Below are 20,179 nucleotides of genomic sequence, written 5' to 3'. Positions count from 1 at the left end.
GGAAGGAGGTGACCGCACAACATTATCACCACATGTGGCGAAAATATGTTGCGTGGTGTGAGGCCAGGAAGGCCCCACGAAGAAATTTCAACTCTGTCGATTCCTGCATTTCCTGCAAACAGGAGTGTCTATGGGTCTCAAATTGGGGTCCATTAAGGTTCAAATTTCGGCCCTGTCAATTTTCTTCCAGAAAAAATTGGCTTCAGTTCCTGAAGTCCAGAAGTTTGTCAAGGGAGTATTGCATATACAACCCCCTTTTGTGCCTCCAGTGGCACTGTGGGATCTCAACGTAGTTCTGGGATTCCTCAAATCACATTGGTTTAAACCGCTCAAATCTGTGGATTTGAAATATCTCACATGGAAAGTGACCATGCTGTTGGCCCTGGCCTCGGCCAGGCGAGTGTCAGAATTGGCGGCTTTGTCTCACAAAGCCCATATCTGATTGTCCATTCGGACAGGGCAGAGCTGCGGACTCGTCCCCAGTTTCTCCCTAAGGTGGTGTCAGCGTTTCACCTGCACCAGCTTATTGTGGTACCTGCGGCTACTAGGGACTTGGAGGACTCCAAGTTGCTAGATGTTGTCAGGGCCCTGAAAATATAGGTTTCCAGGACGGCTGGAGTCAGGAAAACTGACTTGCTGTTATCCTGTAGGCACCCAAAAAACTGGGTGCTCTTGCTTCTAAGCAGACGATTGCTAGTTGGATGTGTAGTACAATTCAGCTTGCACATTCTGTGGCAGGCCTGCCACAGCCAAAATATGTAAATGCCCATTCCACAAGGAAGGTGGGCTCATCTTGGGCGGCTGCCCAAGGGGTCTCGGCTTTACAACTTTGCCGAGCTGCTACTTGCTCAGGGGCACACCCTGGCTGAGGAGGACCTGGAGTTCTCTCATTCGGTGCTGCAGAGTCATCCGCACTCTCCCGCCCGTTTGGGAGCTTTGGTATAATCCCCATGGTCCTGACGGAGTCCCCAGCATCCACTTCGGACGTCAGAGAAAATAAGAATTTACTTACCGATAATTCTATTTCTCGTAGTCCGTAGTGGATGCTGGGCGCCCATCCCAAGTGCGGATTGTCTGCAATACTTGTACATAGTTATTGTTACAAAAATCGGGTTATTATTGTTGTGAGCCATCTTTTCAGAGGCTCCGCTGTTATCATGCTGTTAACTGGGTTCAGATCACAGGTTGTACAGTGTGATTGGTGTGGCTGGTATGAGTCTTACCCGGGATTCAAAATCTTTCCTTATTGTGTACGCTCGTCCGGGCACAGTATCCTAACTGAGGCTTGGAGGAGGGTCATAGGGGGAGGAGCCAGTGCACACCACCTGATCCTAAAGCTTTTACTTTTGTGCCCTGTCTCCTGCGGAGCCGCTATTCCCCATGGTCCTGACGGAGTCCCCAGCATCCACTACGGACTACAAGAAATAGAATTATCGGTAAGTAAATTCTTATTTTTTGAACATCGATGGGGCCTCTTGTTTGCACAGCTTTTTATATCTATCACCTCCTGAGGTGATAGATATAAAAAGCTGTGCAAACAAGAGGCCCTATGGATGTTCAAAATTAACACTATATTTCCAGATGGACTTAATGAGTCGGTAGAATTGAATACGATAATTAAGAACATCAATTCCTTTTTGATAGAATAACTTATTTCCATATGATATTTATGCATTCTCATAGTATATACATGTGGATTATATCCTTATGGTAATATACTGTGATGAATTGATACATATAGAATTACTGGATTTTTCCAAACTACATCTTTGGGAAAATTATTAAAACTAAAATTATAAAAAAATTATATAAGTTTATTATGTTAGAATAACCAGAATAAGATTATTAGTATGTCATACTGGGATTTATCTAAAGGGATTACAAACATAGAAGATAAAAATTAGGAACCTGCATCATATGTTTCAACATGAATACCGTTATATATTATGGATTATATGTTTTAGAATGGGCTTCTTCCTTTCTGTGAGAGGGAGTGAAGCCAAGCGCAGTCTGAAAGCTAAAAAGATTGGATGTCCATGCTGTAGCCTAGATATGGATTAAGTAGCACTATTAAGAATAGGTGTGATGTATTTTTCATTAAAAGAATCTATCCTCGATTACACCAATAAAATCAAGTGATAGAAAACCCTTCCTTCCCTCTCCCCCCTCTCTAGTGGTACATGCGCTAAGAGATAGGGGTTTCCAGTGCGGCCCGTGAGCCAGACAGCCAATTGTTTACGGTTGCCTGGACACGGACCGGGACTTTCTTCCGTAACCGGAAGTGACGTGCCTCGTGTCCTCTCCAGCATTATACATGCTGTGAGATGGGGATTCCCTCAGTGCGGTCCGCGAGCCAGACAGCTATTTGTTTATGGTTGCCTGGACACGGACCGGGGATTTTTGCCGCGACCGGAAGTGACGTGTTCTGTGCCTGTATCTGCGGCACAGACACGGCCACTTCTCGCGAAGAGACGTCGCGTGTTGTGCCCCGTTCTCCCGGCTTTTGTGTGCTGGGAGGCAGGGGTGGGATCATGATTTGGGGGCCGAATAACTAGTTGTTGCCATAGATACCGGAACTCTTACCGGGGATTTTCTCCGTGACCGGAAGTGACATGTTCCTGTGTGGACTGATTAGATGATCCACACGGATATAATTACATTGTACAAATTGCCTAAATACAGAATGCAAATAAGAATCAAGTAATGTGAATAATTAAAGTAAGATACAATCCAGAGGAGATGTTTATTAAAGATCACAGATTGATAAAGAAGATAAGGTGTTTATTATGGTTGCTAGGCAACATTGTTAACTGAACCGGAACTAAACCACTATATTGAAGTCAAGGCAGACATGTGACTGCTAGGTTTATAGCAGGGGTGGGGAACCTTTTTTCGACCGAGGGCCATTTGGATATTTATAAAATCCTTCGGGGGCCATACAAAAATTCTCAACTTAAAAAATTACCCTGCCCCCCCAGTAGGTCTGCCCCTCAGAGGTACTGTGTGTGGCCAGTTAAAATGGGACGTGATTCACATATGCCCCCAATAGTGCGGTGCCAGATCCACAATTGCCCCCACAGTGCCAGGTATACAAATGCCCCCCACAGTGCCAGGTAGACAAATGCCCCCCACAGTGCCAGGTAGACAAATGCCCCCCACAGTGCCAGGTAGACAAATGCCCTCCCCTCCGTGCTGCTTACCGTGGGACACGGAGGAGAGCGCGGCTGTCGGGTGAAAGCGGCGGCGTGTAGTACTTCAAACCAGCCGCCGGTTCGAGAGCCAATCAGAGCTCGCGGACCGGCAGCCGCGGTTCCTGATTGGCTGCCGGTCCGCGAGCTCTGATTGGCTCACGGACCGGCGGCTGGTTTGAAGTACTACACGCCGCCGCTCTCACCCGACAGCCACGCTCTCCTCTCTGTTCAACTTCTGACAGCTGAGACACGCTGCCGCCGGACTGAGCGGCAGCGTGTCTCACTGACGCAAGCTGGTGGGCCGGACCAAACGGTTTCGGGCCGGAGGTTTCCCACCCCTGGTTTATAGTAACCCGGATGTGATTTGTATATATGAAAATTATTATGAATTTCTTTTTCTCTTTATATATAATAATGTGTAATTAACTGTTCGTTATTAAAGAGTTTCAATTTTAATGCCTTAAGAGCATAATATACCTATGTTTTGTGAAGTGGAACGATTAATTGGAGATGAATTGACTGAACAGGTTCGGACCAATTAGCAGCCATTTTAGGGTATAAATACAGTACCCTTTAGACTGACCAGATCACCTTTGAAAAAGCTGCAGGTTCTGCAGCGAAACGCGTCCGGTTTTATTCAGATCACCTTGTCTATTGGAAGCTGCATGGGCTACATCCGGACCTTTAGTGGACTTCGACAATAATTTACAGATGACTGGGCAAACAGCTTATGCCCACTGGTGACATCACTTTTCCACTCAGCATTGAGGATTCCGCAATCTGGTGAGGACTTAGGATCCCAGAGATTCTATCCATATAAAGGGACGCTATCCAGAGGACTCCTTCCCTCCAACGGTAATCATTGTGGTAATTATCACCATCAGGACTGTGCCACCAGATCTATTGTTTATTCTCATCTCATTCATCTGAAGTCCACACTAATTAAGGAACGGACACTCACCTCAGTAGCCCCTTGGTGATTCTGGTTATTGATTTTAAATCTATTTTTAATTCATTGTATTAGTACATGTTTGTTTTATTTATACCATTACATTTTTTGGTACCTTTCCATTTTCAGTCCATTCATCTCCATATGTTCCAACCAATTGAATTGCTCTGTTTAATTTACATTTAAATTATTGATTGTTTAGCGCTGCTAATTTGTTTGTTATACAATGCTGCAGACATCTCTGCATGTTCCCGCCCGTTCTGGAAGCTTTGGGACATCCCCATCGTACTAATGTGTCCCCAATGTCCATTATGGATACTAGAGAAAATAGGATTTTAATTCCTACTGGTAAATCCTTTTCTTGTAGTCTATAAGGGATATTGGGGGCCCGCTTCTGTGCGGTGACTTTCTGCAGTTTTGCGGAATGACGCGTGTCTCTTTCCCCCCCGCCCCCAGAATGGTGTACGAGGAAGGAGGAGCAGTGGCATGCCCTGGAGATTTTCCGGGATAGCCAGTCTCCCCAGTGAGACTGGCCCCTAGAGATTTTCTTGGCATGCCACTTAAGAGGTTAAACCTGTTACAGCAGCAGTTTCTGCGATTGAACCTGTTTTGTACTGTATTTCTTATGTGTGAATATGAAACGTTAATGGAGCAAATAAGGGCGGTCCAAGCTAACAAAAATAATGTATGCGGTGTACATTGTGTGGCGTACATAAATATTCTTGTACCTTTATACATTTAGTAGTGCTACAGTGATGAAAGTTAGTGGAAAGTGCGCTCTGTCTAGAGTAGGGGAGGGGAAGCTCCGGCCCGCGGGCCGTATAAGGCCCGCAAAGCCGTTTGTTCCGGCTCACCCGCTTGTCAGTGAGACACGCTGCCGCTCAGTCTGGCGGCAGCGTGTCTCAGCTGTCAGGGCGGGAGGAGAGCGCAGCTACTATGTCCGGCGGCAGGTAAGATCTCAAAACAGCCGCCGGTTCGTGAGCCAATCAGAGCTCGCGGACTGGCAGCCAATCAGGGGCCGCTGCTGCCGGTCCGCGAGCTCTGATTGGCTCACGAACCGGCGCCTGGTTTGTGGTCCTACACGCCGCCGCCACCCAACATAGCCGCGCTCTCCTCCCTGTCCTGACACCCGAGAGACGCTGCCAGATGGAGCAGCGGTAAGCAGCACAGTGGGGTGGGGGGCCATTTGTATACCTGGAACTGTGGGGGCATTTGTATATCCCATTTTAATTAGTCACGCCCATTTTTTTTTTTATTGTTCCTCCTAAGGGGGGGTACCTATTGGGGGGCATCGTAATTTTTTAAGTTGAGAGTTATTGTATGGCCCCCGAAGGATTTTATAAATATCCAAATGGCTTTTGGTAGAAAAAAAGGTTCCCCACCCCTGTTTTAGAGTGTATTACTGTATGTGTGCCAGTTCATTAGGGGATCGGGTATTCACAGGTAGTGATGGAAGAAATTTGTATCTGGACTAATAATGTAAGACCACAGCAGGTTCACAGGAAACGGAGTTCTGGATACAGCTTCCGTGTTATCTGTACTGGAATAAACTGCAAAAGCCCATGGCTTCAGTGAAGAGACCAGTAGTACTGGGAAAATGCATGGTGCAATAACGGAGAGGAATTTCTGTATTATTCCTCATTGTGTGATATTGACATGTACGCCACTCTGAAGGGTATGATGGTTTGAGTTCTTACCTTCTGTTCTTTGCCTGGTTATGTAGAAAGACCGCCTGGCTTACAGCCTGTCTGGATTCATTGACTGTGTTTTCACTTGTACAGCACTAGAATTGTATGTGTCACTTGGCATCATGAAATATGTAATTTCCCGGTGGTAACATTATATCTTGCCATACCTGAACGGTCTGTAATATTGTCATTTTCTCTGACGTCCTAGTGGATGCTGGGGACTCCGAAAGGACCATGGGGAATAGCGGCTCCGCAGGAGACTGGGCACAAAAGTAAAAGCTTTAAGACTACCTGGTGTGCACTGGCTCCTCCCCCTATGACCCTCCTCCAAGCCTCAGTTAGATTTTTGTGCCCGAACGAGAAGGGTGCAGTCTAGGTGGCTCTCCTGAGCTGCTTAGAAAAAAGTTTAGTTTTAGGTTTTTTATTTTCAGTGAGACCTGCTGGCAACAGGCTCACTGCATCGAGGGACTAAGGGGAGAAGAAGCGAACTCACCTGCGTGCAGAGTGGATTGGGCTTCTTAGGCTACTGGACATTAGCTCCAGAGGGACGATCACAGGCCCAGCCATGGATGGGTCCCAGAGCCGCGCCGCCGTCCCCCTTACAGAGCCAGAAGAGCAGAAGAGGTCCGGAAAAATCGGCGGCAGAAGACGTCCTGTCTTCAATAAGGTAGCGCACAGCACCGCAGCTGTGCGCCATTGCTCTCAGCACACTTCACACTCCGGTCACTGAGGGTGCAGGGCGCTGGGTGGGGGCGCCCTGAGACGCAATATAAACACCTTAGGGGGCAAAAAATGCATCACATATAGCTCCTGGGCTATATGGATGCATTTAACTCATGCCTGTTTTTCCATAAAAAAGCGGGAGAACGGCCGCCGAGAAGGGGGCGGAGCCTATCTCCTCAGCACACTGGCGCCATTTTTCCTCACAGCTCCGTTGGAGGGAAGCTCCCTGACTCTCCCCTGCAGTCCTGCACTACAGAAACAGGGTAAAACAAAGAGAGGGGGGGCACTAATTTGGCAGATAAATCTATACAGCAGCTATATAAGGGGAAAACACTTATATAAGGTTATCCCTGTGTGTGTATATATATATATATATATATATATATATATATATATATATAGCGCTCTGGTGTGTGCTGGCAAACTCTCCCTCTGTCTCCCCAAAGGGCTAGTGGGGTCCTGTCCTCTATCAGAGCATTCCCTGTGTGTGTGCTGTGTCGGTACGTTGTGTCGACATGTATGAGGAGGAAAATGGTATGGAGGCGGAGCAATTGCTTGTATTAGTGATGTCACCCCCTAGGGAGTCGACACCTGACTGGATGGTCTTATGGAAGGAATTACGTGATAGTGTCAGCACTTTACAAAAGACTGTTGACGACATGAGACAGCCGGCAAATCAGTTAATACCTGTACAGGCGTCTCAAACACCGTCAGGGGCTCTAAAGCGCCCGTTACCTCAGGTGGTCGACACACAGACCCAGACACGGACACTGACTCCAGTGTCAACGGTGAGGAAACAAACGTATTTTCCAGTAGGGCCACACGTTACATGATCACGGCAATGAAGGAGGTTTTGAACATTTCTGATACTACAAGTACCACAAAAAAGGGTATTATGTGGGGTGTGAAAAAACTACCCGTAGTTTTTCCTGAATCAGATGAATTAAATGAGGTGTGTGATGAAGCGTGGGTTTCCCCCGATAAAAAACTGCTAATTTCTAAAAAATTATTGGCATTATACCCTTTCCCGCCAGAGGTTAGGGCGCGTTGGGAAACACCCCCTAGGGTAGATAAGGCGCTCACACGCTTATCAAAACAAGTGGCGTTACCGTCTCCTGATACGGCCGCCCTCAAGGAACCAGCTGATAGGAAGCTGGAAAATATCCTAAAAAGTATATACACACATACTGGTATTATACTGCGACCAGCAATCGCCTCAGCCTGGATGTGCAGTGCTGGGGTGGCTTGGTCGGATTCCCTGACTGAAAATATTGATACCCTGGACAGGGACAATATATTATTGACTATAGAGCATTTAAAGGATGCATTTCTATATATGAGAGATGCACAGAGGGATATTTGCACTCTGGCATCAAGAGTAAGTGCGCTGTCCATTTCTGCCAGAAGAGGGTTATGGACGCGACAGTGGTCAGGTGATGCGGATTCCAAACGGCATATGGAAGTATTGCCGTATAAAGGGGAGGAGTTATTTGGGGTCGGTCTATCGGACCTGGTGGCCACGGCAACGGCTGGGAAATCCACCTTTTTACCCCAGGTCACCTCTCAGCAGAAAAAGACACCGTCTTTTCAGGCTCAGTCCTTTCGTCCCCATAAGGGCAAGCGGGCAAAAGGCCACTCGTATCTGCCCCGGGGCAGAGGAAGGGGAAAAAGACTGCAGCAGACAGCCTCTTCCCAGGAACAGAAGCCCTCCCCCGCTTCTGCCAAGTCCTCAGCATGATGCTGGGGCCTTACAAGCGGACTCAGGCACGGTGGGGGCCCGTCTCAAGAATTTCAGCGCGCAGTGGGCTCACTCGCAAGTGGACCCCTGGATCCTGCAGGTAGTATCTCAGGGGTACAAATTGGAATTCGAGACGTCTCCCCTTCGCCGGTTCCTGAAGTCTGCTTTACCAACGTCTCCCCCCGACAGGGAGGCGGTATTGGAAGCCATTCACAAGCTGTATTCCCAGCAGGTGATAATCAAGGTACCCCTCCTACAACAGGGAAAGGGGTATTATTCCACGCTGTTTGTGGTACCGAAGCCGGACGGCTCGGTGAGACCTATTTTAAATCTGAAATCCTTGAACACTTACATACAAAGGTTCAAATTCAAGATGGAATCACTCAGAGCAGTGATAGCGAACCTGGAAGAAGGGGACTATATGGTGTTTCTGGACATCAAGGATGCTTACCTCCATGTCCCAATTTACCCTTCTCACCAAGGGTACCTCAGGTTTGTGGTACAGAACTGTCACTATCAGTTTCAGACGCTGCCGTTTGGATTGTCCACGGCACCCCGGGTCTTTACCAAGGTAATGGCCGAAATGATGATTCTTCTTCGAAGAAAAGGCGTCTTAATTATCCCTTACTTGGACTATCTCCTGATAAGGGCAAGGTCCAGAGAACAGTTAGAGGTCGGAGTAGCACTATCTCAAGTAGTACTACGACAGCACGGATGGATTCTAAATATTCCAAAATCGCAGCTGATTCCGACGACACGTCTGCTGTTCCTAGGGATGATTCTGGACACAGTACAGAAAAAGGTGTTTCTCCCGGAGGAGAAAGCCAGGGAGTTATCCGACCTAGTCAGGAACCTCCTAAAACCAGGCCAAGTGTCAGTGCATCAATGCACAAGGGTCCTGGGAAAAATGGTGGCTTCTTACGAAGCGATTCCATTCGGCAGATTCCACGCAAGAAGTTTTCAGTGGGATCTGCTGGACAAATGGTCCGGATCGCATCTTCAAATGCATCAGCGGAGAACCCTGTCTCCAAGGACAAGGGTGTCTCTCCTGTGGTGGTTGCAGAGTGCTCATCTTCTAGAGGGCCGCAGATTCGGCATTCAGGACTGGGTCCTGGTGACCACGGATACCAGCCTGAGAGGCTGGGGAGCAGTCACACAGGGAAGAAATTTCCAGGGCTTGTGGTCAAGCATGGAAACGTCACTTCACATAAATATCCTGGAACTAAGGGTAATTTACAATGCCCTAAGTCAGGCAAGGCCTCTGCTTCAGGGTCAGCCGGTGCTGATCCAGTCGGACAACATCACGGCAGTCGCCCACGTAAACAGACAGGGCGGCACAAGAAGCAGGAGGGCAATGAAGGAAGTTGCAAGGATTCTTTGCTGGGCGGAAAATCATGTGATAGCACTGTCAGCAGTGTTCATTCCGGGAGTGGACAACTGGGAAGCAGACTTCCTCAGCGGACACGATCTCCACCCGGGTGAGTGGGGACTTCACCCAGAAGTCTTCCACATGATTGTGAACCGTTGGGAAAAACCAAAGGTGGACATGATGGCGTCCCGCCTCAACAAAAAACTGGACAGATATTGCGCCAGGTCAAGGGACCCTCAGGCAATAGCTGTGGATGCTCTGGTAACACCGTGGGTGTACCAGTCAGTGTATGTGTTCCCTCCTCTGCCTCTCATACCCAAGGTACTGAGAATCATAAGAAGGAGAGGAGTAAGGACTATACTCGTGGCTCCGGATTGGCCAAGAAGGACTTGGTACCCGGAACTTCAAGAGATGCTCACGGAAGACCCGTGGCCTCTACCTCTAAGAAAGGACCTGCTCCAGCAGGGACCATGTCTGTTCCAAGACTTACCGCGGCTGCGTTTGACGGCATGGCGGTTGAACGCCGGATCCTGAAGGAAAAAGGCATTCCGGATGAAGTCATCCCTACCCTGATCAAAGCCAGGAAGGATGTAACTGTGCAATATTATCACCGTATTTGGCGTAAATATGTTGCGTGGTGTGAGGTCAGGAAGGCCCCTACAGAGGAATTTCAACTGGGTCGTTTCCTGCATTTCCTGCAAACAGGACTGTCTATGGGCCTAAAATTAGGGTCCATTAAGGTTAAAATTTCGGCCCTGTCAATATTCTTCCAAAAAGAACTAGCTTCAGTTCCTGAAGTTCAGACGTTTGTCAAGGGGGTACTGCATATACAGCCTCCTTTTGTGCCTCCAGTGGCACCTTGGGATCTCAATGTAGTTTTGGGGTTCCTAAAATCACATTGGTTTGAACCACTCACCACTGTGGACTTAAAATATCTCACATGGAAAGTGGTAATGCTGTTAGCCCTGGCCTCAGCCAGGCGTATCTCAGAATTGGCGGCTTTATCCTATAAAAGCCCTTACCTAATTTTTCATACGGACAGGGCAGAATTGAGGACTCGTCCTCAATTTCTCCCTAAGGTGGTTTCCGCATTTCACTTAAACCAGCCTATTGTGGTGCCTGCGGCTACTAGGGACTTGGAGGATTCCAAGTTGCTGGACGTAGTCGGGGCCCTGAAAATATATGTTTCCAGGACGGCTGGAGTCAGAAAATCTGACTCGCTGTTTATCCTGTATGCACCCAACAAGCTGGGTGCTCCTGCTTCTAAGCAGACTATTGCTCGTTGGATTTGTAGTACAATTCAGCTTGCACATTCTGTGGCAGGCCTGCCACAGCCAAAATCTGTAAAAGCCCATTCCACACGGAAAGTGGGCTCATCTTGGGCGGCTGCCCGAGGGGTCTTGGCTTTACAACTTTGCCGAGCAGCTACTTGGTCAGGGGCAAACACGTTTGCTAAATTCTACAAATTTGATACCCTGGCTGAGGAGGACCTGGAGTTCTCTCATTCGGTGCTGCAGAGTCATCCGCACTCTCCCGCCCGTTTGGGAGCTTTGGTATAATCCCCATGGTCCTTTCGGAGTCCCCAGCATCCACTAGGACGTCAGAGAAAATAAGAATTTACTTACCGATAATTCTATTTCTCATAGTCCGTAGTGGATGCTGGGCGCCCATCCCAAGTGCGGATTGTCTGCAATACTTGTACATAGTTATTGTTACAAAAAATCGGGTTATTATTGTTGTGAGCCATCTTTTCAGAGGCTCCTCTGTTATCATGCTGTTAACTGGGTTCAGATCACGAGTTGTACGGTGTGATTGGTGTGGCTGGTATGAGTCTTACCCGGGATTCAAAATCCTTCCTTATTGTGTACGCTCGTCCGGGCACAGTATCCTAACTGATGCTTGGAGGAGGGTCATAGGGAGAGGAGCCAGTGCACACCAGGTAGTCTTAAAGCTTTTACTTTTGTGCCCAGTCTCCTGCGGAGCCGCTATTCCCCATGGTCCTTTCGGAGTCCCCAGCATCCACTACGGACTATGAGAAATAGAATTATCGGTAAGTAAATTCTTATTATTTAGGCGCTAGTACTGTATTGCTCTTTATTATAGCGTGAAACATTAGTTCCGACACTTCTTTTGAATTATGGCGCCACAAAGTATCAGAATTTTTTGTTCACGGCACCCCTAGACCAAAAGTTTCTTATTGAGAAATTTTAGAAGGAAATCTGAAATTAAGTACATTGTTTATTTGTCATCCTTAGGTTTAATTAGGTATTGAGCGACAAGATTTGCTTCTGTTTGTTCACATATGTTAAGATTGGCAGCCCCCAGCGCGGGTTTTGCTTATAACCTTGACCATGAGTAATTTTTATTGGTTCTGGACCACCGACCCAGGGCACCCCTGCAAGTTCCCTGAGGCACCCTAGGGTGCTGCGCACACCGTTTTAGAACCACTGGCTTGAAACATTAAATTGTTAAACCTAGTCTCTGTATGCATACTTATAATCCACATTCTGCTTCTAGTGGACACTCATCGGGCTACGATGGACGGTCAACGCCAGCCTTTCCTTATGGTAGTGGTAAGTGTACATTTATTTTCTATTGATCTGTATTACACTCTTTGTGTGTGTTCCACATCTCATGTTTGCGCACAAGTAGGTGTCTCTAGGGGAGCTTGCAGGAGCATGCTGAGTTTTTCAACTGCTTGAGATGAAAGTATAGTCTTGCCAAAGCTTAGAGAAGCCAGCGATGGAGTTTATTGGCCTCATTTGGGATTGGATGCACTTTGTGCACCTAGCTTAGCTGTAAATGGAAATGAAGAATGATTAATTGGTTTAATAGGGCCACAACATTAATGAATGAAGCACTATCTGCTTTAGCGGTCCTTAGCAATCAGAAGTGACTAGAGAATTCTACAAATGGGAATTGTATGGCTTGGCTAGCTCTACCCTTGATTGTGTATTTATTTAGAAGATAATTTAGGGTGTAAGCTCTGCTTTCGCATGTACTGACATGATAGATAAATATCCTCCTATGTAGCTTTACGCCAGTGGCATTCAACATGCAGCTTTCCAGCTGCTGTGGATCTATAAACTCAGCATATCCTGACAGTTTTAGTATGTAATAGCAAAACTGTGGCAGGTATGCTGGGATGTCTAGTTCCACAGCAGCTGGAGTGCCGCATGTGAATACCCCTGCGCTATATAAAGAAATGATTATAATATATGTGGCGGTCAGGGAATGGTGCGGACGTACAATATAATTTAGTACTTTTGTGGGGACAGGTGAACACCGCTGCAGCACATTGCCAAGAATTTTATTCCCCCTCCTAGGAGTCAGTCAGGGCCAAGCAAGTAACGATAACATTTCAGTGAAGCAGGAAAGAAAAGCCGCAATTGGGGTTTATAACAATGACACCAGAAGTTATATGCACGTAGTTTAGTTTGTTACTTGTCTAGATTGTTTGTTTGGTAATGATACATTCAGAATCCGTTTATTGACAAGTATATCAGTACATAATACACAAGGAATTTGTAACAATTACTATGTTACAGTGGGTACAGCTTTGGTTAGTGGTTTGCGGTGCTGTTTTCTCTGTCTCCAGCTTCAGAAAGATTATTATAGTAAACCCAAATACAGGTTGAGTATCCCATATCCAAATATTCTGAAATACGGAATGTACCAAAATACAGAATTTTTTGAGTGAGATAGTGAAACCTTTGTTTTCTGATGGCTCAATGTACACAAACTTTGTTTAATACACAGTTATTAAAAATATTGTATTAAATGACCTTCAGGCTGTGTGTGTATAAGGTGTATGTGAAACATAAATGAATTGTGTGACTGTACACAAACTTTGTTTTAATGCACAAAGTTATTAAAAATATTGGCTAAAATGACCTTCAGGCTGTGTGTATAAGGTGTTTATGAAACATAAATGTATTCTGTGCTTAGACTTCGGTCCCATCGCCATGATATCTCATTATGGTATGCAATTATTCCAAAATACGGAAATATCCGATATCCAAAATACCTCTGGTCCCAAGCATTTTGGATAAGGGATACTCAATGTTTATCCCAATTTGTTTGCTTATATTGGTTTTGGCAGCCTAAATACTCTATAATAATGATTCTGATATGAAATAGGGTGCTGGCAATCTTAGATTGCTTGTGTTGCAGAAATGTTTATGTATTAAAAATGTTTTTTTTGTTATTGTTAACAAACCATATAAATAAGTATCAGTAGTTATTCTGTGTATTGTTGGGTACACACCTATACAATTGTTGGGCCAATCTCCTGATATCAGCTAATAGACCCAGTGATTGTGTGGGAGTTTATGCAACGTTAGGGTCGGGAGGTCACATCGTATGTGCTCTTTAATACACTATGTAGACAAAAGTTATTGGACACTGACAGCAAGTACGTGGAGATTTGATTGACATCAGTACTTTGTAGGTCCACCATGTGCAGTGATTACTGCAGACACCTGGTATATTTTGCCTTAAGTACAGTGACCAACTGTGACACAACCATCGCTCCAATTTGTCCCAGAGGTTCTCAGTGGAGTTAAGATCTGGACTTTGAGCTGGCCAGTCGATCCGGATTACCACATTTTTTTTGTATATCAGTCCAGTGTTGCCCTGGAAACATAACTGATGGCATTGTTGTCCTGATAAATCATTTGCCATTTCCATAGAACTGCCACAATGTAGGGAGCAGAGTTATCGAGAACATCTCTATACTCTGTGACCATGCATTCCAACTAGTGGACTCATGCCAAACCAACTTAAACAGCCCCACAGCGTACCGCCACCACTTCCATGATTTACTGTAGCTACTGAACACTGGCATCAGACGTTCTCCTGGCAATCGCCAAACCCAAACACATCCATCTGATGTGTAAAGCGTGATTCATCACTCCAGAACACTCGCCTTTGTACCACTATCCGTCATTTGCGCTTTTCTCTATCGTCCTAGTGGATGCTGGGGTTCCTGAAAGGACCATGGGGAATAGCGGCTCCGCAGGAGACAGGGCACAAAAAGTAAAGCTTTCCGATCAGGTGGTGTGCACTGGCTCCTCCCCCTATGACCCTCCTCCAAGCCTCAGTTAGATTTTTGTGCCCGGCCGAGAAGGGTGCAATCTAGGTGGCTCTCCTAAAGAGCTGCTTAGAAAAGTTTAGCTTAGGTTTTTTATTTTACAGTGAGTCCTGCTGGCAACAGGATCACTGCAACGAGGGACTTAGGGGAGAAGAAGTGAACTCACCTGCGTGCAGGATGGATTGGCTTCTTGGCTACTGGACATCAGCTCCAGAGGGACGATCACAGGTACAGCCTGGATGGTCACCGGAGCCTCGCCGCCGGCCCCCTTGCAGATGCTGAAACAAGAAGAGGTCCAGAATCGGCGGCAGAAGACTCCTCAGTCTTCTAAAGGTAGCGCACAGCACTGCAGCTGTGCGCCATTTTCCTCTCAGCACACTTCACACGGCAGTCACTGAGGGTGCAGGGCGCTGGGAGGGGAGCGCCCTGGGAGGCAAATGAAAACCTATTTGGCTAAAAAATACCTCACATATAGCCTCCGGGGGCTATATGGAGATATTTAACCCCTGCCAGAATCCACTAAAGAGCGGGAGACGAGCCCGCCGTAAAAGGGGCGGGGCCTATCTCCTCAGCACACAGCGCCATTTTCCTTACACAGCTCCGCTGGTCAGGACGGCTCCCAGGTCTCTCCCCTGCACTGCACTACAGAAACAGGGTAAAACAAGAGAGGGGGGGCAAAATAGTGGCAAAAATTATATTATAAAAGCAGCTATACAGGGAGCACTTATTATAAGGCTATCCCTGTCATATATAGCGCTTTGGTGTGTGCTGGCAGACTCTCCCTCTGTCTCCCCAAAGGGCTAGTCGGGTCCTGTCTTCGTTAAGAGCATTCCCTGTGTGTCTGCTGTGTGTCGGTACGTGTGTCTCGACATGTATGAGGACGATATTGGTGTGGAGGCGGAGCAATTGCCAAATATGGGGATGTCACCTCCTAGGGGGTCGACACCAGAATGGATGCCTTTATTTATGGAATTACGGGATAGTGTCAACACGCTAAAGCAGTCGTTTGACGACATGAGACGGCCGGACAATCAATTAGTGCCTGTCCAGGCGCCTCAAACACCGTCAGGGGCTGTAAAACGCCCTTTGCCTCAGTCGGTCGACACAGACCCAGACACAGGCACTGATTCCAGTGGCGACGGTGACGAATCAACCGTATTTTCCAGTAGGGCCACACGTTATATGATTTTGGCAATGAAGGAGGCGTTACATTTAGCTGATACTACAGGTACCACTAAACAGGGTATTATGTGGGGTGTGAAAAAACTACCTATAGTTTTTCCTGAATCAGAAGAACTAAATGAGGTGTGTGATGAAGCGTGGGTTGCCCCCGATAAAAAGATGCTAATTTCAAAGAAGTTATTGGCTTTATACCCTTTCCCGCCAGAGGTTAGGGCGCGCTGGGAAACACCTCCTAGGGTGGACAAGGCGCTCACACGCTTATCTAAACAAGTGGCGTTACCCTCTCCTGAGACGGCCGCACTTAAAGATCCAGTAGATAGGAGGATGGAAAATATCCAAAAAAGTATATACACACATACAGGTGTTATACTACGACCAGCTATAGCGACAGCCTGGATGTGCAGTGCTGGAGTAGCTTGGTCAGAGTCCCTGATTGAAAATATTGATACCCTGGATAGGGACAATGTTTTACTGTCTTTAGAGCAAATAAAGGATGCTTTTCTTTATATGCGTGATGCACAGAGGGATATCTGCACACTGGCATCACGGGTAAGTGCTATGTCCATTTCGGCCAGAAGAAGTTTATGGACGCGACAGTGGTCAGGCGATGCGGACTCAAAACGGCATATGGAAGTTTTGCCGTATAAAGGGGAGGAGTTATTTGGAGTCGGTCTATCAGATTTGGTGGCCACGGCTACAGCCGGGAAATCCACCTTTTTACCTCAAGTTACTCCCCAACAGAAAAAGACACCGACTTTTCAACCGCAGCCCTTTCGTTCCTTTAAAAACAAGAGAGCAAAGGGATATTCATATCTGCCACGAGGCAGAGGAAGGGGGAAGAGACAGCAACAGGCAGCTCCTTCCCAGGAACAGAAGCCCTCCCCCGCTTCTACAAAAGCCTCAGCATGACGCTGGGGCTTCTCAAGCGGACTCGGGGGCGGTGGGCGGTCGTCTCAAGAATTTCAGCGCGCAGTGGGCTCACTCGCAGGTAGATCCCTGGATCCTGCAGATAATATCTCAGGGATACAGGTTGGAACTAGAGACAGATCCACCTCGCCGTTTCCTGAAGTCTGCTTTACCAACGTCCCCCTCCGAAAGGGAGACGGTCTTGGAAGCCATTCACAAGCTGTACTCTCAGCAGGTGATAGTCAAGGTACCTCTTCTACAACAAGGAAAGGGGTATTATTCCACTCTATTTGTGGTACCGAAGCCGGATGGCTCGGTAAGACCTATTCTAAATCTGAAGTCATTGAACCTGTACATAAAGAAGTTCAAGTTCAAGATGGAGTCACTCAGAGCAGTGATAGCGAACCTGGAAGAACGGGACTTTATGGTATCCTTGGACATCAAGGATGCGTACCTCCACGTTCCAATTTACCCCTCACACCAGGGGTACCTCAGGTTCGTCGTACAAAACTGTCACTATCAGTTTCAGACGCTGCCGTTCGGATTGTCCACGGCACCTCGGGTCTTTACAAAGGTAATGGCGAGATGATGATTCTTCTTCGAAGAAAAGGCGTATTAATTATCCCATACTTGGACGATCTCCTGATAAGGGCAAGGTCCAGAGAACAGCTAGAGATGGGATTAGCACTGTCTCAAGAAGTGCTAAAACAGCACGGGTGGATTCTGAATATTCCAAAATCCCAGTTAATGCCAACAACTCGTCTGCTGTTCCTAGGGATGATTCTGGACACGGTTCAGAAAAAGGTTTTTCTCCCGGAGGAAAAAGCCAAGGAGTTATCCGAGCTTGTCAGGAACCTCCTAAAACCAGGAAAGGTGTCTGTACATCAATGCACAAGAGTCCTGGGAAAAATGGTGGCTTCTTACGAAGCAATTCCATTCGGCAGATTCCACGCAAGAATTTTCCAGAGGGATCTGTTGGACAAATGGTCAGGGTCGCATCTTCAGATGCACCAGCGGATAACCCTGTCTCCAAGGACAAGGGTATCTCTTCTGTGGTGGTTGCAGAGTGCTCATCTATTGGAGGGCCGCAGATTCGGCATACAGGATTGGATCCTGGTGACCACGGACGCCAGCCTGAGAGGCTGGGGAGCAGTCACACAAGGAAGAAACTTCCAGGGAGTGTGGACGAGCCTGGAAACGTCTCTTCACATAAACATTCTGGAACTAAGAGCAATCTACAATGCTCTAAGCCAGGCAGAACCTTTGCTTCAGGGAAAACCGGTGTTGATCCAGTCGGACAACATCACGGCAGTCGCCCATGTGAACAGACAGGGCGGCACAAGAAGTAGGAGTGCAATGGCAGAAGCTGCAAGGATTCTTCGCTGGGCAGAGAATCATGTGATAGCACTGTCAGCAGTGTTCATCCCGGGAGTGGACAACTGGGAAGCAGACTTCCTCAGCAGACACGACCTTCACCCGGGAGAGTGGGGACTTCATCCAGAAGTCTTCCACATGCTGGTAACCCGTTGGGAAAGACCAATGGTGGACATGATGGCGTCTCGCCTCAACAAAAAACTGGACAGGTATTGCACCAGGTCAAGAGATCCGCAGGCAATAGCTGTGGACGCGCTGGTAACGCCTTGGGTGTACCAGTCGGTGTATGTGTTTCCTCCTCTGCCTCTCATACCAAAAGTATTGAGAATTATACGGCAAAGAGGCGTAAGAACGATACTAGTGGTTCCGGATTGGCCAAGAAGGACTTGGTACCCGGAACTTCAAGAGATGATCACGGAAGATCCGTGGCCTCTACCTCTAAGGAGGGACTCACTTCAGCAGGGTCCCTGTCTGTTTCAAGACTTACCGCGGCTGCGTTTGACGGCATGGCGGTTGAACGCCGGATCCTAAAGGAAAAAGGCATGCCGGAAGAAGTCATTCCTACTTTGATTAAAGCAAGGAAGGAAGTAACCGTGCAACATTATCACCGCATTTGGCGAAAATATGTTGCGTGGTGCGAGGATCGGAGTGCTCCGACGGAGGAATTTCATCTGGGTCGATTCCTACATTTCCTGCAATCAGGATTGTCTATGGGTCTCAAATTGGGATCTATTAAGGTTCAAATTTCGGCCCTGTCGATTTTCTTCCAGAAAGAATTGGCTTCAGTCCCTGAAGTCCAGACTTTTGTTAAGGGAGTGCTGCATATACAGCCTCCTGTGGTGCCTCCAGTGGCACCGTGGGATCTCAATGTGGTTTTGGACTTTCTAAAATCTCATTGGTTTGAACCACTAAAAAATGTGGATTTGAAATATCTCGCATGGAAAGTGACCATGCTACTAGCCCTGGCTTCGGCCAGGAGAGTGTCAGAACTGGCAGCTTTATCTTACAAAAGCCCATATCTGATTTTCCATTCGGACAGGGCGGAACTGCGGACTCGTCCGCATTTTCTCCCTAAGGTGGTGTCAGCATTTCATCTGAACCAGCCTATTGTAGTGCCTGCGGCTACAAGTGACTTGGAGGACTCCAAGTTACTGGACGTTGTCAGAGCATTGAAAATATATATTGCAAGGACAGCTGGAGTCAGAAAATCTGACTCGTTGTTTATATTGTATGCACCCAACAAGATGGGTGCTCCTGCGTCTAAGCAGACGATTGCTCGTTGGATCTGTAGCACAATCCAACTTGCACATTCTGTGGCAGGCCTGCCACAGCCTAAATCTGTAAAGGCCCACTCCACAAGGAAGGTGGGCTCATCTTGGGCGGCTGCCCGAGGGGTCTCGGCATTACAACTTTGCCGAGCAGCTACGTGGTCAGGGGAAAACACGTTTGTAAAATTTTACAAATTTGATACTCTGGCTAAGGAGGACCTGGAGTTCTCTCATTCGGTGCTGCAGAGTCATCCGCACTCTCCCGCCCGTTTGGGAGCTTTGGTATAATCCCCATGGTCCTTTCAGGAACCCCAGCATCCACTAGGACGATAGAGAAAATAAGAATTTACTTACCGATAATTCTATTTCTCGGAGTCCGTAGTGGATGCTGGGCGCCCATCCCAAGTGCGGATTATCTGCAATAATTGTACATAGTTATTGTTAACTAATTCGGGTTATTGTTGTAGGGAGCCATCTTTCAGAGGCTCCTCTGTTATCATACTGTTAACTGGGTTTAGATCACAAGTTGTACGGTGTGATTGGTGTGGCTGGTATGAGTCTTACCCGGGATTCAAAATTCCTCCCTTATTGTGTACGCTCGTCCGGGCACAGTACCTAACTGAGGCTTGGAGGAGGGTCATAGGGGGAGGAGCCAGTGCACACCACCTGATCGGAAAGCTTTACTTTTTGTGCCCTGTC

General features: G+C 47.3%; 1 protein-coding gene across 5 annotated transcripts in view; it reads left to right on the top strand.

Moving 5' to 3' along the window:
* The window catches only part of FIP1L1 (factor interacting with PAPOLA and CPSF1), a 228,115-nt gene that overhangs the window by 94,616 nt on the left and 113,320 nt on the right, over positions 1-20,179 (top strand). For all 5 annotated transcript variants that reach the window (XM_063920934.1, XM_063920933.1, XM_063920932.1 and 2 more), the window contains exon 14: positions 12,176-12,231. In XM_063920934.1, coding sequence (XP_063777004.1) covers positions 12,176-12,231 — 56 coding nt within the window. The remainder of the gene's footprint in view (positions 1-12,175; positions 12,232-20,179) is intronic.

Source organism: Pseudophryne corroboree, chromosome 1 (genome assembly GCF_028390025.1).
Source record: "Pseudophryne corroboree isolate aPseCor3 chromosome 1, aPseCor3.hap2, whole genome shotgun sequence".
Classification (NCBI taxonomy): domain Eukaryota; kingdom Metazoa; phylum Chordata; class Amphibia; order Anura; family Myobatrachidae; genus Pseudophryne; species Pseudophryne corroboree.
The sequence above is the reverse complement of the archived record's forward strand: the minus strand, read 5'-3'. Positions and strand labels throughout refer to the sequence as shown.